At 34.9% G+C, this 23,726-nt stretch overlaps 1 protein-coding gene across 1 annotated transcript in view; it reads right to left on the bottom strand.

Annotated features, from left to right (window-relative positions):
* Nucleotides 1-23,726, bottom strand: part of CFAP46 (cilia and flagella associated protein 46) — a 75,850-nt gene that overhangs the window by 15,651 nt on the left and 36,473 nt on the right. The window contains exons 23-42 of the mRNA XM_086616790.1: nucleotides 22,819-22,984; nucleotides 20,523-20,610; nucleotides 20,275-20,413; nucleotides 19,566-19,749; nucleotides 18,954-19,113; nucleotides 16,460-16,650; nucleotides 14,401-14,472; nucleotides 13,812-13,979; nucleotides 13,295-13,443; nucleotides 11,746-11,844; nucleotides 11,444-11,480; nucleotides 10,262-10,408; nucleotides 8,710-8,910; nucleotides 7,020-7,126; nucleotides 6,022-6,204; nucleotides 5,120-5,255; nucleotides 4,087-4,275; nucleotides 3,152-3,340; nucleotides 2,423-2,557; nucleotides 1,288-1,467 (exon numbers count right to left, since the gene is read on the bottom strand). Coding sequence (XP_086472916.1) covers nucleotides 1,288-1,467; nucleotides 2,423-2,557; nucleotides 3,152-3,340; nucleotides 4,087-4,275; nucleotides 5,120-5,255; nucleotides 6,022-6,204; nucleotides 7,020-7,126; nucleotides 8,710-8,910; nucleotides 10,262-10,408; nucleotides 11,444-11,480; nucleotides 11,746-11,844; nucleotides 13,295-13,443; nucleotides 13,812-13,979; nucleotides 14,401-14,472; nucleotides 16,460-16,650; nucleotides 18,954-19,113; nucleotides 19,566-19,749; nucleotides 20,275-20,413; nucleotides 20,523-20,610; nucleotides 22,819-22,984 — 2,920 coding nt within the window. The remainder of the gene's footprint in view (nucleotides 1-1,287; nucleotides 1,468-2,422; nucleotides 2,558-3,151; nucleotides 3,341-4,086; nucleotides 4,276-5,119; nucleotides 5,256-6,021; nucleotides 6,205-7,019; nucleotides 7,127-8,709; nucleotides 8,911-10,261; nucleotides 10,409-11,443; nucleotides 11,481-11,745; nucleotides 11,845-13,294; nucleotides 13,444-13,811; nucleotides 13,980-14,400; nucleotides 14,473-16,459; nucleotides 16,651-18,953; nucleotides 19,114-19,565; nucleotides 19,750-20,274; nucleotides 20,414-20,522; nucleotides 20,611-22,818; nucleotides 22,985-23,726) is intronic.

The raw sequence follows: 23,726 nt of genomic DNA, 5'->3' as shown, positions 1-23,726 counted from the left end.
ATTTTCCTACATTTAGTCACTAAGGTCCACCTGGAAAAGTAAATGCCTGTGTTGTGAACTTAGTCTTTCAAGTAAGCTGAGTCTTTTCTGTGTTTCTGTGCCTTTTACAGTATAACCATCACATCACATCACACCATACATTTTAACAGACTTCCTGCAAAGAGCATTATAAAGGGTAAACTTTATATCCTTTTCTTTCAGCAAACATACCAACAGATGCTTGCTGAGATGCAGCTGCCAAATTAAAAAAAAATACATTTCAGGTCGACCTAATCAAAAATTCCAAAGGGAGGCTTAATATTGACATGGAGTGACATTTTAAACTTTTTTTTTTTTAAAAAATAAATAAATCTTTCTGAGTAGGATAGTAACTGAATTAGCAGAATTTTTTGTCCAGTAAAAGACATGACTACTCATGGGTTTGGTGCCTTGATATATATTCTACTTAGCTTGTTCACTAGCAAGTATGACAGTAAACCACAAATAATACGGTGTGCTGCAGGAATAAAAGAATAAAGGACTGAACCACGAAATCCAGTATTAGCTGTTTTCTGATTTATCAGAAGATCTACCCAGTCCACTCTACCCTGGGTGGAGGTATTTGCAAAGTGTTGACACAGAGGCAGGTGCTTACTGTCTGTCATAATTTCCTGCAGTTGCCTTGATGTGGCAGGAAGGAAATTAGTGTAACGTGCATTTCTCTCTGCAATGGACATGATGGTGTAGGAAGTATGAATTATTTGTTCCTGATGCAGCCTTACAGCCATTCCTCATCTTCTCTGTGATGAAGGCACATACTCACATGAATGATTCATACACTTTGGAGCCATCTATGGGACCAAGCTGTGTAGGTGTTGATTTGACAAACTGAATGTAAACCTTTCCTATCTACTTCAAAATAACTAATGAATAAATCCAGAGAAACATTTTTTAAATTATTTGTTAGGGAAGGATGAAACTGTGTTTTGTGGTAATGTCCTATTTTACCTGATCACATTATAGTAATTTATTCATATTAAAATCTTTTCATGTATGAAATAATCAATGAAAATGTCAAATCAAATACAACAGATACTAGAATTATTAAAAAAACACAGATCAAACATTTTGATCTCAGCAAACACATCATATATTTGATTACCTGTATTACTTGCTAGTTCTTATATCTATCCATACATGGTGTTCTGTATGACCAACTCTCAGGTTATATGAATACACATTTTTGCTTATGTAAGTCCAAACACTCTTTTTATAGGGGAAAGAAGCACAATACATTAGCTGCATTACCTGATGAAGTGCCAAAAACTGGCTAGTTGAAACTGGATCAAATTGTTGAAAGCATTCAACCATTTCAAAACTAACAAGACCCAGTACATCAGTGATACTATGACTGAATGCAATACCCATACACTGCAGCAAAGCTTCACTGGATTGAGAAAGGTACTTCTGAGCCAACCTATGTTCTTTCTAGATGATAAAAATAAAAAGGTTTATATTAAAATATGTATTAATATTAAATATTTATATATGTATACAGATTACTAGTGCATTAGAAAAGATAAGTATTGCTTTTTTATGACTACTTTCAATGCTTTTTCTCCTTTTTAAGGGATTTACTTAATGCATGATCAAAATATGCAAATACAGATTAATTATTTAGCAGACACCAACACCTCTTACACAACATTAAAAAATAAATGTTTTAGCAAGATACTTTCTTTAGTATAAAACATGTACTTAACAGAACGGTATTTAAACTCCAGGCAATATGAGCCACTCAGAACAAAGGAATTTTCTGTCAATTCTCAGTACGGTCGTGTCCATTACATTTCAATACAGTTAACTACATTTAATACAAATAAACACACAAATCTCTTATCTCAGATATTTATTGATTACAGTAGAAACACAAACTATGTTCCCAATTCCTAGCGTGCTTTTAACTGCAGTAGTTAACAGAGATGAGCTCACCATAAAATACAACTTAGATTTTGTAAGAATTTTACGAATATTTTGTGATAGAAGTTATTTTTTAGTTTGCTCCCAGTCTGTGCAATGTTATGTTCCCTGAGAAAGGCATGTCTGTGAAGCAGAGAGAAAGCTGCCTGTTCATCTTGTCCTGGCTGCTACATGCTCGATCAGTGGGAAAACACTGAAGGAGAAATTATTTCTTTCTGGAAGCAACTGGGAAAGCTCAATCAGGAGATCCCACAGCAGGTATTGAGGGACAAGACAGAGATACACAGCAGAGTAGTGACGAAAAGCTCTTTTTTGGGGGGGAGTTTGGAGACTTTTTTTCTTTGGCAAGATCAAATTTATGTTATAAACATTTCCATTATCAGTTCAAGCAGAACTGATAAGATGACTATTATTCCATAAAAAGGAAGCACTAATTCTAATGCAAGCACATATGCTAATATACCTTTAATTCCTGTATTTTCCTCCTGTACTTATCATATTGACATTTACTAGTTGGTAAACTGCTGTCGGTCACGTCCTGTTCACTGCATTCTGCTGAAGTCAGGAAAGTTTTTGTGACGTCCGATTTAGCTTCTTCCTACTCATCACAGTATAAAAAAAAGAATAATTAACCATTCCATTAAGTATGGCTGGCTTCACTTCTTTCGTGAAAATCTAGGCGAAAATGGAACTCATCTTAAAAGAAATCACCCTGCTATATGAATCCCTCGATGGTGAGAGACTTAGCAATATTATCAGATATCAAAATTTCTTAATATTTTATGATGACAATATGACTAACAAACTAAAAAGGCTCCCCATGCAACCTCTAAGATTTTTATTTTCTGGTATTTGTCCTCAGTTAATTACTTCTTGTTTGCATGAATTCAGAGATGAACCTACATAGCCCTTTAAAGCATTCAAGGAATTTTTCTTCTCTCTCTTTTGAAAATATGGTAATTAGCATATTTCAGGAATGAATCAAAAATTATCTATATGAGGATGGCATGTAAGCAGAAGCATTTTTCTGAAATTACTTAGTTCAGTATACATTTTTATTATGATTTGCATGCAATATGTAAAACCTAGCTCTAAATAAAGAGCAGTATTATACAATTGTACACAGAAAAAATATTTTGGCAGACAATATTTACACATAGGAATGAATTTAAACACCAAAAAGAATGCATACCATAACATTTGGGTTCCAGTAAATCTCTGAATGTACAGGATCTACGTCAATGGCAAGTAAATGAAGAGTTTTTCCAGTGAGATATAGGCATTTGGATTTGATGTCAGGACAGCCTTTACAAAGATTCTGTACGTTTGCTAACTGAGCCAGTGTAATATGACCCACAGTGCATTCCATATGCTTCCAATCCTGGTAAAATACATATTTATGTTTATTTGGTCATACATACCCACACATACAGAAACACACTTTTTTTAAAAAAAACCCCACACATGTATATTTACATACAAACACATTTTTTAAACGTGATTACACTTTCAACTACAGATGAGCTGTCTTTAACAGATATGCAAACTCATTAACAATTGGTTTTAAAAAGTACACTAAAATGTCCATAAGCAAACAACAATCAGTGCTGAGGAAAACACGGTATAGGTGAGGGTACTGTGGAGAACAATGGGGATACCGTGTTTTCTTTCAACAGCATTTCCTATTGTCATTGTCAGAGACAGAATACTGGGCAAGAATTACTGCTCTGTTCCAGTGGGACGTGTCTTGTGTTCTTACTCATCAGCTCAGTTAGGTAGTTCTGCTTAAAACCAAATGTCTTTAAAAGAAGAGACAATAATGCAAAAAAACCTTCTGTCAATTATAAAGCCTCAAGTATTTTCCCTGATGCTTTTAGTAGTTTTTAAGTCTCTGCATTTGAGAAACAAAATCTTTCCAAGAAAACAAAACCACAAAAAAAACCCAAACAAGTAAACCATCCTCAAGACAAAAAACACACACTTGAACTTTCTTTTGCTGCAAAACTACATGAATAGTCTGGGGACCGTTTCCTCAGCAGTGGAAGAAGTTCTGCTATGGAAAACATCACTGGGAAACTTTGTTATGCCTTTTATACGCAAATCATAGGACTAAATACTTTGTATTACCTGTTCTGTTGCATCATCTTCAATAGTTCCCCTGATGAATGCCTCCACAATTGTATGAGATGATGCTTCTCTCAATTTTTTAAGCTTTTTCTCAGTAATAGCAAGATAAAAAATATCCAAAAGAATTTCTACAAAATTTATTTTCCTGTTAGCTAGTTGCCTCATCAATGGGATACTAATATTTGTAGTCTGAAATACAAAAGACAGGAAAGTAGAAATCAAATTTCAAATATTTTTACAAGTTTATCTGACAAGAAGTCAGAGTGTTGTATTTCTTTTAACTAAAGAAGTAAACATTTTAACAATATCACCTCAATAGATCAGAGATATGGCTATGAAGATATTTAAGTAATTTTCAGATATATTACAAAGCAATCAAAGTAGCTGCATAGAAAAAGCTGTTTTTTTTTCTTTTCGTATTTTATGTACCTGGTACAAATATCTAATTCCAAAGGAGTTACAAATATGTACGTAAGCCCAGAATTGTAATATTATTAGGTTTTGTAGCTGCACAAAATACTTGCTCTTTAAAACAGGCAAAGTAGAAAAAAAAGCTGGATGCAGGAGTGTAATAATGGTACACACTAGCAAAGTAGGCTGCAGGCTTTCATTACCCAAAATACACTATTTTGAAGACAGGTTGTCTGAATTTACATAATGCTCTGTGTAACTTTTTTTTTTCTCTTGAGAAATAGATAATTTATTGTGGAGAATTTTCAATTTGTGAGGTATTTAGAGAATCAAAAATATCTCCAAGTTTAGGTTTTTTCTTGTGTAGCTATTAAATAAATTTTAGAATTAAATAAAATTGACAAAGGCCAAACAAATCCTCTCATTTCTGCTTCTTTTCTTCCCTTTTTAAACTGCAAATTCTTTTGGCATGCAATGTTTCCTTCTATATTCTAACAATGCCTATAATTACAGGAAGATAATCTCATTTGGGGCTTCCAGGAATTATCCAAGAATAAGTGACTAGTGCAACTAAACGAGATTTCTTTTCCATGAGTGGAAAAATATATACATATCTCCATACCTCATTAACTGCAAATAAGCAACAAACATTCTGAAACACTTCCTCTGTTTCGGATACTGCTCTCTGAGCCAAGTTATAAGCATCCAGATAGTGGCTATGTTTTTCTTCTTCATTTCTTTCCTGCTTGGCAATCCCTCTGAAAGAAAAAAAAAGCAAACCAAAAGAACTAATGTAAGTAAGTGTCTGTTTTCATCGTATTAACACTATTGAAAATATGTAATAAAATAATAAGATTAATAGTTTAGATAATATATTAAATAGATTAATTAATAGATAAAATAGATTAATTTTGTACTTGTGTTTTCTCAATGTTCAAATAGGAAAAGTGAACGTTCACATATTATTTTTTCAAGGTCTTATTCTTGGAACTGTAGTGCTGCAATGCAAGAAGATGCCAAGACACAAAGCAAAGAAATGCAGATAATATCCCAGAGTATGTATTCACCAGGAATAAAACATATCTTAGTTGTCTTAAAGGGATATCTTGGAAACAGGTGGCAATCAAGGCACACCGTGTTTTGCTCTTTTCCCATTACAGCAATTCCAACAGTAAGAATTGTAAAAGCCTATAAATACTTGAGAATGGCTGGTGTGGTTGCCAAAACGCCTTTACAAATGGGAAGACAAAAAGCTGACTTAGAGACCTTGATACCTTGTTTTGACCTCAAAAACAGTACAAAAAATCACTGGTACCACATAAGATTAACTCTGCCTTCAGTGAAAAAAATTTTTGATTCTACAGTATTTTTCTGAATACAAACACATCAAGAATGCAAACAGATGTGTAACACCAAGGTATAAAACCTGACAATATTATCTGCTCTTTTCCATCTTTAATTAGACTATAAAAATGTAAACACGGACTAGTTAACTAAAATTTTTCATCAGAGGTATAATCTTACCTGTGAATATTTGCACATTCTAGCAGTATCTCAGCGCTGCAGTTTTTATGCCCACAATTAAAGAAATCCTTCTCAATTTGAACTAATTTATTGTAAGATTCCTGTAGCATACTTGGCAACTGACAAGACTCAGCTTTACTTGTCATACAATCTTGGGCAAAACGTATCTGAATAAGTGTTTTCCTAGGAATAAAAATTAAGCACAAGATAGCAGTAAGAAAGCACAGGTTGTGTTTGAAAACAGATATATTTCTCTCTGCTCTCCTTTAAATCATAAAAATATTGAAAAAGCCTCTTTATTCTTTAAATCTGTGGTCTACAAATTATAGTAGGTCCTGAAAAAGATTAAAATATTCTATTTTCAGATTAGAATTGAGGTGTCACTTGTTTCATGTATCTTATTATTAAACATGCCTAGGCCTAATCAGTCTTCTAAACATAGTTGAACTGAGAAGACTATTAGTCTTCTCTTTCTAATCCAGAAGTTTCACATTTCTGGAAAGAGAAGGAAGTCTAAGCCTTATATATTTCTTTCCTTTTACTGACACATTTTAAACTCTCTGTGTTTGGATTTCAATGTAACCAACATAATTGTTCAGTTTCAAGATAAAAATATGTCTTGGATGATGGTGAGGAGAGAGGTGGGACGATACAGCAGACTACATTCGTGTTGTGGGAATATCTGTGCTCAGATAGCTCTGCACAGGCAAATGTATCTTGCTCCTTTGGGTAACCTACACCACAGACTACGCACAATACGTGGTATCTGAACTAGCTTGCTAACTTAACAGGTAGTAGGTCTACACACAAGAATGAAGAAACTGGAAAGGAAATCTAAATTAAAAAAAATAAACAAACACAAATGACTTAGAAGGAAAATATTTGAGAATCCACAAAATGCACCACATTAAAACAAAGATGAATGGTAAAATTCACTGTACATTTACAATGTAGCTGCATAGTAGAGGCTGAGCATATTTCAACGAAAAGACAGTTACCTGGCTTCAAGGGATGCAATTATAAAACCCAACTCCAATTGCCTGTTAGGTCTCTTCAGTAAAGTAGACCTGAGCACATTTACAGTGTGTTCCAGTATCTCACAAGCCTGCAGGTAACATCAGAAATTTTGTAATTCTATTTCATATGTCTGGCATATAATAGTAAATATCCATTTAGAAACCTTAAATTTTGTTCAGAACATGTTAAGTACCTTTCCCATAATATTGCCTAAGCAGACTGATTCTTGACAACTGTGTGTAAGTCTAGAAAGTATGAGTTATGATCATATTTAGATATTTTGATATGATTAAGTGAATGGGGCACATGCACACAAGAAGAGAAGATGGAGCCAGACTCATTTTAGAGGTACATAGCAAAAGAATGAGGGGCCACAGACCCAACTTGGAAAAAGGGGAATTCTGAACAGATGTTCCAGTGCTGGGCCACCTTCATCATAACGGTTTTTTTGTTGTTTTGTTTTTTTTTTTTTAGGGGGGAGGGTGTGTAACAATGGCCCAGAAAGGTTGTGGAATCTCCATTCTTGGAGATATTTCAGAAGTGGCCACATGCCCAGAGCAGCGAGATTCAACAATAAGGTCAGATTTCACTTGAAAATTGCCTCTGCTTTACCTGGGGCTAGACTAGATAATCTTTAACCTAAACAGTCGTTTGATTCTGTATTTCACAGGCATCCTCCTAGGGGCAAATTCCTGCATCCTTACTTACACTGGCCAGCATGTTGATCCACAAGTAAACCTTACACTATTACAGTTTTCCCACCTGGGGATGTAAAGAAGTCCCCAACTAATGGTTTTGAAGGAAAAAGCCCTTAGATGATGCTCAAAACCTCATCTATAAATTTTTCCTTATTAAAAAATTTTGCTGCTGCAGTCATGTTGGTCAGACATGGTGAGGAAAAAAAACCCACCTCACACATTTCATTAACAGCTATACTGGTAAAATCTTAGTAAACACTCTCACTGTTAACCAGCTATTTTGTCCTTCAACGATTATAAATGTGAGTCCAGCTCAAATCAAAATAATACTTCTATACAAAACAGACTCACACAGATTACCAGTAAAGGACAGATTATTACAGACACAAGAAGATTATATTCATGCTGAAACTCATGGAAGTTAAGGGCTGAACAGTAAATGGATATTTCAATGTTATCGGTCAAATAGAAAAGGTTTTTAATAAATATATATATTTACAGTAGTACCTTTCAGAATATAGAAATAATATTTGTGAAACTATTTCAAATATTTGAAAAAGAAGTGCATACTAGGAAACAATATCAAAAGTTATAATCTTTATTAAATATGGAAAACAAACCTATCAATGTTAACAGAACTGTCTGAGTACAGAAGCATTCTAACCAAGAGAACCAGCTCTCTGGGATTTAGTTACATACACTAGATTACAATTGCTCTTATTTCAACAGAAGGATATACAGCTTATAAAAACATCCTAAGCTGCTGTGGACAAAATGTCATTCCTACTGGCCTGCATCTGTTTGGAACCTGTAACTAATGTTTGCTGAACGCACAACAGAGAAAACAGCATTAACTGCATTTAACACCTAATTTTGCTTTTATTGAAATGCAAAGGTATAACTTTTCAATGCAAAGAGAGGCACCACTGCTGAAAAAAAAAAAACAGCCACCAAAATAAACCCACTTCCTTACCATGCTCTGTTTTCCTTCCCCCTCTTCCCCTAGAATTGCTTCTATTAGACTGAGAGTACTGTTGTACCAAAATTGTTCATTTCCTCCTAGAAGCTGCGCTTTCTCAAGGAGTGCTTTAGCTTGTCCGTGGTTTCTTTCCCGGTTAGCCAACACAGCAAATAAGTACAAGCACCTTGACACACCATACAGGGCCCCCAATTCCTGGAAGAAATATATGTGACTTAGATACAAAAGATCCATTACTGCTATTCCTATTTGCTTCTATTCATATTTTAGATTAAACTTATGAATAGGCACAGAAATAAGAAGCAAATGGTATTTCCTCAATTATCTGTAGAATTTCTTAGTTACTCCTTTTATTACTTATTTATTTTCAAGAACTTCAAATCTTCCAATATACTTTGTATTTACGTTCCCATATCTTCTGCCCCACGAGTTAAATAAGCTATTTTTCTGCTATTATTTAGTATGTAGATATCTGCTGCCATTTGTCAGTATCTGATGAAGAAATGTGGTGATGAAAAATTTTTTAGTAAACTGAGATCGAAATACACTAGAGCTCCAGTAAATTTACAATGCTACTTTATGCTAGTTATAAACTACATACTAGTAGTATACAAGAGACAAATCCAGGGTGCAGTATAGACAGTATGCTAGCATCAGACATATAGAACACTAGTAAGAAATTATATCAGTCAAATTATTGTCCTCCCTAATGTCTTTTGAACTTTTCTCAATGTACAGTACTAAATTCATGCTTTAATAAGAGACATATATTATTAATTAATATACTATGCTAATATATTAGTATTCAAAGTATTCATGATTCACACGAAATAGGCAGTTTTTACTTACGTGAGAAAAAGCATTATGAGGAATAACAGGATAACAATTACATTTTTTTAAAAGTAAAGGTTTATTGCAATAATTATGTTTCAGAAACCCATATAACCAAGAAGAGAGCTATAATGGAGAACGGTAGATATAGGAAGAATATCTTTAATGTAAACCCTTCATAATAATGAGATGATGAGATTTGTTTTCGTAGAACATACAGACACTTATTTCAGATCTGCCAGAATTCTAAATTATAATTTCAGTGTCAGTGGCTGTTTATCAAAACACAATTAGCAGTAAAACCACAATGAAATTCAAAATTATATAACGAGATTTTCAAATGATCAAAATGTTGAGAGGATGGAGCTAAATGCTCTCTCTCTCTTATGAGCAAATCTTGAACATCTCTAAACTATTTTACCAAACAAAGTTTGGATATACATACATCTTCCAAGGTCACTGCAAAGCAGACAGAGTTGCTGACACTACTTCCCAAGTTGAAATCTTCAGATAGTTCCCATAAAGTTGGACTTAAGTGTCATATATTTAAATATATGCCTTATATATGCTGAAACTCAAATTAAATAGGTTGAGGGGGGGGAGTGAGGGGAAGGTTTGGTTTTGCAATTTGATTATTAGTATGAGGAATGACGGCATCAAAATGAACATTTTTCCTAGATGTTTCATTAATTTTTCTGTTTTATTTGTGATGTACCTGAGTTGCAGCATGGGCCTCTGAAAGCAGAAGTCTTGCTGGTTGATACAAGCCTAGCTGAATTAGTACTTCAGCTTTTTCTATCCACAAGTAAGGGAAAGAAAGTGGACTCAGTCCTTTTCCTGTTACTGTATTTAACTCAAAAACCTGAAAAATAACAAAATATTACCCCTTCACAAATTTCAAAACTAAACTAGATGGAATACAAATTATTAACTATGATACTAAATTCTTGATATATCCCACAGTCCAGCTCTATTTTCTAACTTTTGAAATTCAAGGTTACATTACAGGAAAAACAGGTTTACTGTGATATTTGGACTTCAGAATCCTCCAAAGGCATTCAACTGATAAGTACATATTATTAAAACTAGTTTTAGAACAGATCAACTACTTCAGATCTGCTACTGTCGTAAAGTTGATTCTTGGTAATAACTAAAACAACCAAAGAGAAAAACTGCTCACAAGAGATAAAAGAGGATACTCAAGAGGGATCAGTAATTAGGAAAAAACAGATATTTTACATGCACAAGAATGGAAAAATATACAAAGAGAGTGAAGCGGTATGATGAGAACAAGGACAGAATTGCCATAATAAAGAGGAAAGTGGAAGTAAGCTTTGAGAGTATCAGTAAGGTAATCATCTTCTGAAAGAAGAGACAGAAAAGACAGAGTTGAAATATTTGCCTGCCTTTAAAACAATGTGTAAGATGGAGCAAAACAGTATGCAGTGAGGTAATGGAGAGAGGAAGAAGAGAAAACTGAGACCAAGAGCGAATAAAATGTCTTTTTGTGCTTCTCAGTCTTTTCCATTGATTTGCTCCAGTCCTAAATTCCATTTGTAGAAAAGCAGTTTTACTTTGTATGAATATAGATTCTATTCTTGTTGTTCCACAACACAAGTAATACGCTAGGCAAACCCAGCTCATACTCATCTGATGCCTGCCAGTAGAATTTAAGTAGTAAGGGTTTTATAATGATTTTTGCATTCATGTATTTCTCAAGCATAAAATTATTTTAAAACAAACTAGCAAGTATATTAAAATGTGAGGAGCAATTTATTAAAGAAACTGGAGTAGAAATAAACACCTTTTCACTTGAACTAAGGATATTCTCATCCCTAGTACCATTCAGCTGAGTATGTTCAAAAAATGTTGTTCTTTCTTCTGTCTTAGTATGTACTTTTTTTTCTTTTTTCAGTGCAATCTCTTGCCTACACCTAAATCACAAGAAAGAATAAGTAAATTCAAGTATATTTCAAAAGTATTTCATAATGAAGTATTAGTGTGTTGGGCATCTTCGCCATACACTTACTCTGTGGATAGATACAAAACAATCATGCACAGAATTTTAGGGCACGGCTAATATACCACATTTGTTTTAGGAGATCATGGTTTTTAATAATTTGTTTTCCTTCAACAACACTTATCAACTGTAGGGAAAAAACCCCAACTAAATACAGCCTCTTTAGTGAAAATACATACATTGCTTGTTCTAATTCACTAAGGTATGGTTCTCCAGCAGCTTTCTCATGATACGAAGACGCCTCACTCAGTTTTAGGTCTGAACATATCAGGGCAATTCTAAGAATAAAAAGGAAAAATGCTTAAGAAACAATCAGAATCATATGTTGCTTTATATAAACGCATTGTATATAATGAGCATATATTCCATATTTGTCAATCCTACCTTCTTATGTCTTGATTAATATTGGCAATAACAACAATTTTAAATTAAAAAAAGGGGTAAAAGGAGTAGTTGACACTACCCATTGATAGACGTCATAGAATAATGGAATGGTTTGGGTTGGAAGGCACATTTTGAAGATCATCTAGTCTAACCCCTCTGCCACAGGCAGGGGCATCTTTCACTAGGTCAGGTTGCTCAAAGTCTCATCCAGCTGACCCTGAACACTTCCAGTGATGGGGCATCCACTAGTATCCCCAGTCCATCCACCACACTCATATGTCCCCAATTTGGTAGCAAAAATGATGTGGTAAAAGTACGAAAATATTTACAGTATCGTCTCACTACAGCATGCAAAAAACCCCATACATGTATATGTGCTAACCTACATTTCTATATATTCATATACACCTATCTGATCGTATATAAAAATCAGGTCGCAGATATAAAGAAAATACCACGAAATAAAAACAAATCTTGAGAAGTCAACAAAAAAATTTGTCTGGCAAAGCTTGGCTGGAAATCAATTTCCTATTAGTATATCACTTTTAGCCTTTTAAGACAGTAACTCAGTAATCAACTGGCAATCCAGGTGAACACACATACATTTGTATACATGAACATTTATCTGTCCTGTTACGTGGGATCAGTTTCAGGCATTTTCACAATACATTATGTGGCATTTCACAAATTATCGGGAATTAAGCAAACAAGTGCTGCTTATAACTGTTAATTATTATGCAAACATTAGGTAATACATTTCAAAAAAGCCTGATGAAATGTTTTAACTCAAACAGTAATAATTTGCCATTGCACGCATATTAAATATTTTTGAATCAAAACTTTTCAGGCTAATCATCCATAAAAGTAACAGAATTTTGGCCACAAAGGCAAATCTCTATACAAGAGAATGCACCTATTGAAGATACTTACTTGGGTTCTTAAGCCAAAGACAACACATTTTTGATGCAAGATGGGAGTCTGCCTTTTCAATACTTAAAAGGTAACACTTTTATTGAAATTTTTCTTTACTTTTCTTTTTCCAGTTAAGTTACTATAAGGCATTACAAAAATTATTCACATGAATGTGGCTTGAGTTCATAATCTTGCACACCCATCCTCATGGATACAATGTTTATTAACAGCTAAACTTAGTGGTTTTAATTCCACAAGCAAACCAATTTGTCAAAGTAGTAAAATGTATAAAAAAAACCCCAAATAAAATAAAAACATTATAAATTTAAAACACTAAGGCACAAAAGGCCTTGTTACTATTTAGTGAAATATTAATGGATGGCCCACTCCATTCAGTTTCTCTTTTATTTAAAATAAATAAAGGATACAAACCGAAGGTGATAGAGATCAGAGAGACTTCTACATTCCACAACTTCATTAGCAATAACTTCAGCTAGCTGAAAGATGGGAAGAATCAAGTGGGGGCAAAAGATTTTCTGTAGTTCTTTAGATAAAAGGTCCATAAAATACAAAGTGCAAGTCTGAAAAGAAATTTTTTTTAATGCCATCAATATAAACATCATTTTGTAGAGAATAAATTCTAAATTCATCATTACATCTTCAGTTAAAAACTTTACAAAAAAAAAATTTAACCAAATTTCAAGTTGAAAATGCAGCTAGGTACATAGAAAGTCAGTAAATTTATTCTGTGAGTTAAGTTCATTGCAGAACACAGGACAGACTAACACTTTTGAAGTACTAACGAATACTAAGACATGGAAGTATTTCTGACAGCTATCTGAACACTCTTCATCACACAGTCAGAAAAGCTAAAATGCAACATAGTTCCCTGCTACTCATTTTTTTTCCTAAATAATAAATGCTCTAGAATTTTGAGGAGTATACTTACAGGTTTGGGGAAATTATCCCAGTTAATACCATAACTATTTGTTTTCTGTTTAAAAGTATCTCTGATCTCATTGGGACAGTCATAATGAGCCCATTCTTCCACATTTGCTGGTAAGGTATCAACTGATCCTTTGCCTTTAGGCTTCTCTTTCACAACAGAAACTCCAAACTGTAATAAAAATTGAGGATATTTATGAGGCCAAATTAGCATTCTTGTTGGTATTAAATATTACCTAACATTAAAAGTATGTGCTTAATATCCTTTGAAGTTTTCTCTTTTTTTTTTTTTACCTCTAGACTGGGGGGTTTTACAAAACAGCAATATTTTGACCAATGCAACAAACAAAAGAAAAAGTATCTGTAAATTTATAATCTATCAAGTCCATGCCACCAAAAGTGCAGGTATGATATCGAGACTCAAACAGAAATTCTTCACAGGTTATGAAAGTCTTCACAGGAAAGCATCTGAACAAATGAGCCCAGGGACACATCTCTTAGACAGAGATGATCATTTTAATTCCACGGGAAAGGGGTTCTTGTTTCTCTTTCTTTTTGTCTTTCTCTTTTTTAGGAGCAATTATTGACCGTACCTTCTGAGGAGCTGCAGGTTGTGAAGACTTCGATAAAACTTTTGTAATAGGTTCTGATGCTGACAACGATACCTAGATAACCAAATAATTACAGTTAATTATTTTAAATTTTCAATAATAATGTCAATTTCTAGTAATAATGATTTTCACTGTAAGTCACTATCTACAGCTATTAACAATTATCACATACCATGTTATGTTTGTGTAAGAGCTTTCTTCAGAAAACTATAATTTCAAAGACTTCTAGATGCTCACATTATTTGTACAAGCGTGTAGGATCGTCACAACAATGCACTTAAGTATCTACACTGCCAAAAGCTGACACCACCCCTGTGGTAAATACTACTGCTACTTTTTCGACCTATATGGTTGCAAATTCAATTCTTTTTAAACCGCTAGTCTAGATTGCTTAATCTTCTCCAAGGGATGAATTTTGTTATCAAAGGTATCTGGAAGACTGCAGAGAGCCACTCTCTTCTTCTGGATTAGTCTTCCATAATGCTACTAAGGAATGTTATATAAAAGAAACTTCTAAATATTTAAGCGTATGAAAGCATCTATTGAAAATTTCTCTACACATCCAATAGCACAGCTTCTGATGTTATCCAAAATAAAAAAAACCCACACAAATTTCAGAAGATTAATTTATTTGGCCGAGGGACCAAAATATGAACAAAAAACTAATGCTGGATGCTGCATAACTTGTGAAAATTTCAAACTAAAGGTAACATGTGTCTTTAAAAAAGTCAGAGACAGCTGATTTGACTTGGATTATTGATGTTTTCAGAGAACATATTCGTACTTCTACTGAGTTATTTATGGAGTCCTAACACTTGAAAGCCTGCTTTAGAAGTGGGCATCTGCAGTCAAGTCTGCTTTACTTTGTGCTCCAAACCCAGGCTGAGCTGCCCTATAGTACTTTCATTCCTTAATGCCACATCGTTACTCTTTTCCTCACAGTATCGTTCAGTTGTAAATACGAGTTCTTAGAATTACTGTCATTGTTCTACAACTGCCACTGACAGCTGCCTTAACTCCTGATTTTTAAATTTTTAATACCCTATTCAAACAGTAATGCTCCTTTTAGATATTTTTTCTCTAGTAAGACACTCAGACAGTCAAGTTCAGGATATTAAAAATTATACTTATGCAAAATCTGAAAATATCAATATTCAATTTTTATTTTTCAAATTCCTGTCTTCCATCAAATGTTAGAATCTAAACTGATTTCACAATGAAAACTTCATCATAATTACCACAGGAGCAACAAATTGCAGGCTTTTAGAGCTAACTGGAATCAAATTATGCACAAGCTATAGCTTTCTGATCTAGTTGATATATTTCATTTATATAACACTAAGATTGTTTCTATAATGATTTGTGGCAATACTAGTATCAAGTATAGATTTAGTCCCTTCAAAGCTTTATTCATATTTAATGTATAATTGTTTTCCTATGATTTTTGCTATGATTCTCAATAGCCATTTAAATTAGGCATACCAATGAGACATGAAATAATTTGTTTGATTTGAAATGCTGTAACAATGAAAAAGTGATTAGAGAATAATATGCTTGTCTTTACTTTTTTCACAATACTTAATAAACAAATCAACACCTGAACTTAATTTAACCATGTCACACAATTCCTTTCAGTCATATGACCGCCCTTTTGATTCAACCTAAGTGAAGGTCCATCTGTAATTACTGTTCCTCAGAACTGTTCAGCAATGCCTTCAGCATGTATTCTGCCACTACTAAGATTCTTTAACAAATTAAAAATAAAAAAATTTAGAACCTTTTGCACAAAAGGTATGAACGTACTCCAGAGAAACAATGGGGCACTGCTTTTATCCTTAATGTCTCTTTATTTTCCCGAGAGGAATAATTTTCTTGTTTAATCCTTAAACCTGAGAAAATACACTAACTATATCATAAAACTAGACATTCTAAATACGTAGTTAAAACATCAGATGAATAGCTGGCATTATAATTACACAACACAGATAACCTGAAATATACTGGCCATGTTATAATACAATATAATCTCATTCAATCTCACCTGCCAGATGCGGATGATACAAGCATACGCCAGCAAACAGTGCTGCTGATGAAAAGGAGAACTATGACCAGAAATTACAGCCATTAATGTCTGTGCTCTAAACAAAGCTTCCAATTGTTTAATATTACTCAAATCTTCCAAATTATTTCGAGGCATGGTATCGTCTGCTCCAATGTCTATTTCCAAATTTTCTGTAGGCAAAAATTTTGGTATAGAATTTTTTCTGTTTAACAAATAACACACTCGCAGTGACAGTATTTTAAAAATGTATTCAAAAGTTAAAATTTCTGAATTAAAAATCAAAATATTTATGGAAAAAAAAAGGAAATCCATCTACTGAAGATGTTCTTCTTACAGTGATGTAATGCTACTCGTACCGTGTTTCCAATGAATAATGTAACAGTTACATATATAAAATGATGTAAGTCTGACACAGAAATTGAGGCAACTTGAGTGAATTCTGAGCATGACTAACACAGTATAAAGTCAGGGAAAGGGACAGTTCAATAGATTAATTTTATTCTTTCATAATAAAAGATACAAACAGGACAGGTGGTCTGTGAGATGAGCAGGAAACCAGCTAAGAGGCTGCACTCAGGTGGTGATGAGTGGTTTTTGCTCAGGCTGCCAGCCTGTCACAAGTGGGGTCCCCCAGGGATCAGCACCCATGCTGTTCAACATCTTCACAAACCATCCGCATGATGGGACTGAAAGCACCTTCACGAAGTTTGCTGAGGACACCAAACTGGATGGTGAGGTGGACACGTCAGAAGAGAAAGTCTTCTTACAGAGAGACCAGGAGAGGCTGGAAAAGTGGGCTAGAAAGAGGCGTATGACTTTTAACAAAGACAAGTGCAAGGTCCTGCACCTGGGACAACATAACCCAAGAGCCCAGTACAGACTAGGATCTGTGTAGCTGGGGAGCAGCCTTACCAAAAGGGACTTGGGTTCTGATGGACAACAAGCTGAACATGAGTCAGCAGTGTGCTGCTGCAGCAATGAAGACAAGTCTGATCATGGGCTGCATCAGCAGGTTATCACTAGCAGAGACAGAGATACGACCATCCCATCTATTGCACTCAGGGCTTGTCAAGGCCAGAGCTGGAGTAGCATCCATTTCTGGTCCCCACAAATTAAAAAAGACACGGGCAGACCAGAGAAGGTTCAAAGGAGGACCACGAAGATGATTAGAAGGCTGAAGAACCTTCACTGTAAAGAAGGTCTTAAGGGGTTAAAGTCTTTTCACCGTGGAGAAGAGAAGGCTCGGGGACCTCATGACAGTTTTCTAGTACTCAAAGGGCTGCCACAAAGAGGACAGAGGATCTCTCTTCACAAGAAGCTATATGGAGGGGACAAGGGGCAGCAGGTACAAGTTGCACCAGGACAGGTTTCATCTTGATATAAGATAGAATTTTCTACAGTGAGAACAATCTACAAGTGGAACAACCTCCCTAAGGACGTGGTGAAGTCCCCATCACTGGAGGTTATCAAGACATAGCTAGACAACATGCTAAATAATCTCATCTAGGCTCCCATTTCCACGAAAGGTTGGACCAGATGATCTTTTGAGGTCCCTTACAACCTGGACTGTTTTATATTTTAATTTAATTTTGCTTTCTATATTATTTCAGTTTCCATTAAAAGTTTTGAAAAAAATTTCTTGAAACATAAGTGGTGTAGCAAGTCCAGAAATCATAAGCAACCAAGTGAAACTGGGCGGGAAGATCATTGAGGAACAACTACAAACTTTAAATTGCCATAGGGCTGTAAAAAACCCCCACAAAACCACTAACAGAAAAGTATGAACAGAATATTGCTACTGTGACTTTGATCAAATGTTTATCTTTTCCAGTGCAAACACCAAAAGTACTCGTCTGATCTATCTCATCTATCCACACGAAAATAGGAGCAGAGAGATGTTGATGAATACCAGACAGAACAGTATTGTTCCAGAAATTAGATATGTTTTTTTCCAACTAAATAAAGCTGTATCCTATCAAAATAGGACTGAGTCCATACCACTGCAAGTGGACACAAAGTAAAAGGACCAAAGAATTTTTACATATGTACGTAAGTACTTGAAAGCGTACATCCCTTTGAAAGTCATTTTTGAAAAATCAATTCTACAATATCAGATAAAGCCAAGGAAAGGGCAATGGACATAGGTACTCAAATCTTGGCACACAAGCCATTTCCTACAGTTACATCTGGCCCTTCATGAGGATGCATTTGAAACAAACTGTCTAGCACTGCCTTCTGATAGCATCTCACAACTCAGGAACGTCAGACAGGAGCTGTATCTTATTATACCAAAAGACTGAGGATTAGTCTCCATGGCACGACACAGAATTCATAGACAGATTTAAGCTAGCGCTGAACAAATTACAGTGACTATTGGAGAAAGTACATCCAAGCTGGTGCCATTCTTTGTGAAAAACATCCCTTGCATTTGCTGCTGAGAAATTCCTCTGAAGGATATACACCTCTTACATACCTTCTCCTTGTGACGACTGCATAGGAAATTTCATATGTAGCAAGAGATCTACCACCCAGTCCAGAGGTTTAATAGCATCATTGAGGGGAAACTGGTTACAATATAACCATTCAGCAAATTCCATCAGATAATCAACATTCTGCCATTCATTTTCTTGTTTCTATAAAAGTAATAAAGGAAGAGTTCATATATATTTGGTGATGTAAACTACTGAAACGATATTCAAAAGTTCAATATAGTCTTAACAGAAGCAAAAAACAGCAATTTGATAGTGAGCAGTTTTATTGGCATAACATAATCAGTTACGCTGAAAGGAATGTCACACAAAACTCTACCGGTTAATTCTTTGCTTTACCAAAACTTCTTGCAATTGGCTAGCTACTCTTTGACACTTTTCTTTGACAGGACTCAGCTGAACTTTAACCAGATACCACGATACAGCCATTCACAGTTTTCCAACCGAAGAGCAATTTCAAAGTTATAAAAAGTAATGGTCAAGTATATGGCCTTCCTACCAGTTCAATTTTACGCTTCGCAGAATTTGCAATCCCCTGAATCACTTGAGGAACATCATTCTATCAGCATTTGAACATAGAGTAAAAACTGACAAACCTGTAAAGTAATGATTGCATTTTGAAAAGAGCTTAACTGTCCAACAACACTTCTGGAGACTGTTACCAAATGACGCCACATATACGACAAATAATCTTCACTTTCACCTCTGAATTTCTGAATGTCCATCATAAAATTGCATCCCAATCCTGCCTTCGCTGTAGCCATATGTTTAAAAATCAGGCTAGAAAAAAGACCAAAAAAATTGCAAATTACTTGCCTCTGTACTTGTAAAGTAACTTTGTGAGTAGGATAGATATTCTAGTTCGCATCAGTACAGCAGAGAGATGTGAAGTTCACAAACTGACACACAAGGGCATAAATCTTTGAACTAGGATAAGACTATGTAAACAGCACCCTGGATAATTAGTTTCAATTTAACATAAACGGGTTTACAGCTAGGAAAATTAAAGTTTCTGCTATACAGCCACATTTCATGCACTTATTTTCTTGGAAAAGTAAGATACTACTTATATACTAGTTTTTAAAAAATGAAATTTACAAATACTATGAACAGATTAATTATAACAAGGACTGCCAACGTATTTCTTTTTTATATAAAACACACAACAGTGTTTTCTGTTGTAAAAACTGACAGGCTGACAAAAACTAATCATAGTATTTTCCCAAGGCAAAATAAATACTCAGAGTTTTATACTTCTCAAGAATCAGGATAGTTATTGTATTAAAAATAAGTCCATCAACTTACAGTCTGTGTCTTGTCTGAGGCAAAACTTGAATAGCTTCATCCAGGACTTTTAGTGCTGTCTCCCAATCAGCTTTATCAGCATGTATGTGGAATAATAACCCATATAAGGAGGTTCTTAATGTCAGATCATCCTCAGCACCTTTGAAGTATATTTAAATGATTTCTTAACATACTGCAGAATCAGAATAATGATACTACAAAATACTGGCTTTATTTTTATTACCAGATCAATACAAGGAAGAACATGCCTGGGAGAAAGCATCCAACTGATAACCCAATACTTTGAAAATCCTTTGTAACCCACTGATGCAAAGGCAACAACATGTCTTTCTTCTCCTAAAAACACCAAAAAAAAAAGAAGGAAAAAAGCCCTTTATCTTTCGATTAACGTATGTCTTTAAGTATTACTGTACTTCTGTTTCATTTGTAAACCAACTAATCTGGTGAATATGAACTAATATGAACCTGTTACTCAAATAGCTACTTGTGCAGGAGATGAAAACCACACCGATTTCTCTAGAATGAGTTCTGTAATACAAAACCAGTACAGCAATAACCAGTCTCAGTAATATTCTGTCAGTTACACTGATTAAATAACACGAAATCCTGAAGCACCCTGTCGGAGGAGCTCAGAAAGCTGAGGTTGCAGGGACTCTCTGCAGCTCTCCAGCCTACACCCCTGCTTAAAGCAGGCTGAAGTAGAGCAGGTTGCTCTGGGCCTCGTTCAGTCATCTTTTGAGTACTTCGAGCAGAGACTCCACAGCCTCTCTGGTCAAATACAAGTTTCAAAACCAGTTTCAGACATAAATATCTATGCTACCTATAACTGTATATTTTCATTATCTACATTAATGTCTTGCTTTTTAATAAAACTTAAGGGTTCACTCTGAAAATATGCTGTGGTAGCGATACATAGAATCATAGAATGGTTAGGGTTGGAAGGGACGTTCCTTTTTATTGGTTTGATATATAACATCTCTGCACATAAGTAAACCTTTAGAACTGTTCCTACGGGCAATTACTGTTATATATCCAAACACCGTCAAAATTCTATTAAACTTACAATCCTCACTGTGCTTTCAAGCACACAGTGTACTCATCAGTTGTCTCCCACACACCCAGCATCACGCAGACCAGTCAGCATCTCTGATTATTTGTGATTTACACAGGGCTTGAGGAGAAATTAAGTTTTCTATTTTTATACTACATTGCTGGATGATCTAAGGTGCAGACTCATATTGGTACCACTGAGCTTGAATGCAAGAGTTATTAATAAACCCTTCAAGCTCTAATTGAAATTGTGCCCATGGAAATGTGCAGGAAATTTCAGCTTCACTGACATGTAAATCAAATATAGAAAGATAAATGGATCAGCTGCAGGGAATTTTGAAGTAAGAAAAGTTGTAAACATGTAGGGATGTTTCAGTGTGCACAAAAAATTTCATATGGGGAGATGTGTTATATGACAGACGTCATCTACATATTATTTCAAAGGGATGACTTCTTCAGTTTACACATGCTGTTCATAATGAACAAGTATTTATCACTGATTCCCAGCACAGTTTGAATTATAACTCCTTCCTACCGCCAAAGTGCTAAATAGTCTGTTAAAAAATTGAAGATACAGGCTGAGAGAGTTGGGGTTGTTCAGCCTGGAGAAGAGAAGGCTCCGGGGAGACCCTGTACCAGCTTTCCAGTACCTGAAGGGGCTACAAGAAAGCTGGAGAGGGGCTTCTTGTAAGGGCATGTAGTGATAAGACAAGGGGCAATGGCTTTAAACTGAAAGAGGGGAGATTTCAATTAGATATAAGGAAGAAATTCTTCCCTCTGAGGGTGGTGAGGCACTGGCACAGGTTGCCCAGAGAAGCTGTGGCTGCCCCATCCCTGGAAGTGTTCAAGGCCAGGTTGGATGGGGCTTTGGGCAACCTGGTGTAGTGGAGGGTGTCCCTGCCCATGGCAGGGGGGTTGGAACTGGATGAGCTTTGAGGTCCCTTCCAACCCAAACCATTCTATGATTCTAAGATATGCAAAGTAAAAATTATTTTTTGAAAGGAGAAGAGAAATTTGAATCTGCAGGTGTGGGGAAGCTTAATTTAGTTACATTGTTTTTCCTGAGTTTGTGTTTTTAGATCTATTATCATCCCTTCCAGAAGTGAAAGATTTTTTTCTGGATTTTCTTTTGAATGTTTTCTAAACGTTTCCTTTTGTAAGCTTCACAAAAAGAAACACTACAGCCCTTCAGACAGCAAATCATTTTGAAGAAAACTGTTGCAAGTCTGACAATTGCCTAAAAGCAGAAGAACTACCAAATGGAAAAAAAGAGTGTATGATTCCTCGTATGTGTGAATGTGTGCTGCATGCATGCAGGTAAGAAACTATATATGTGTTTATGACACATATAAAGTGACACATCACTTTTCCCTCTTACAAAAGGTATCTTGAAGTACGCACCCAGAGCTTCAGACCAAAACAAAGTGTCTATTTACCATCAGTACCAACCACTAAACATGAGCACAACTAACAATACTTACTAGATATTCTTACCTGTTTAATTTTAGATTCTGCTTTAATTATACTCTTAAGAATTATTTCAATAGGTTCTTTAAACTGCTCTCTGTCATCTGGAGAACCTAGCAAAGGTAAACATGTATTCCAAAAATGTCTAGCCGCACACATTACAAGGGAATAATTTCCGGCTTCACCTGCGTACCTGAAGAAAGTACAGTTTAATGACGGAAAACAATCACACTCTACCCAAAATAAAGGATTTTATTTCTACAAACATCTGAGTTTACCTGATCTAGGCAACACCATATATAATCTCAGCAATGAGGGGTAAGCATATGAGCTTCATACAAAACATATTTTCCATTTTTATATACAAAACACATTCACACATTCAGCAGAAGCAGCAATAAACTACCATACTGATGATTTTACTGTACTTCTATGTGATCTTAGCTCATCAGCCTTCATTAAAAAAATAGTAGAAATCTACTCGCAATGTTCTCACTAGAATAATCTACTTTTCTGACTTCCTATTATGTTAATTTCTCATTCTGAAAACAACAAGAAATAGAACAAAACTATTTTTAAAATGCTATGGATTTTTCATAGTACAGTACTACTGTAACACAAGAATATACCTCAGATGCCTCTAGCTGGATCCAAATTGTTTTGAGCATATTCCATGCAAATGTTACTTTGAATTAATGAAATGCAATAATTCTCCAGATTGTGATACAACACAGTACACATATGAGTGAGTAAAAGCTTTAGAATTTAGCTAAAAATTATGGATTGATATTAAAAAATCACCTATTGAATAGTTTTACTGTTTTCAAAAAGTAGTTTTAGAATCTGGCCATCTTTGTAATTTTCTTCCACAGTTTCATGATTTTTAGAGTGCGTATGCTCACATATCTTAACACTGGACTTACTAAGGCCTAGTT

This window comes from Tauraco erythrolophus, chromosome 9 (assembly GCF_009769465.1).
Source record: "Tauraco erythrolophus isolate bTauEry1 chromosome 9, bTauEry1.pri, whole genome shotgun sequence".
NCBI classification, from domain to species: domain Eukaryota; kingdom Metazoa; phylum Chordata; class Aves; order Musophagiformes; family Musophagidae; genus Tauraco; species Tauraco erythrolophus.
The sequence above is the reverse complement of the archived record's forward strand: the minus strand, read 5'-3'. Positions and strand labels throughout refer to the sequence as shown.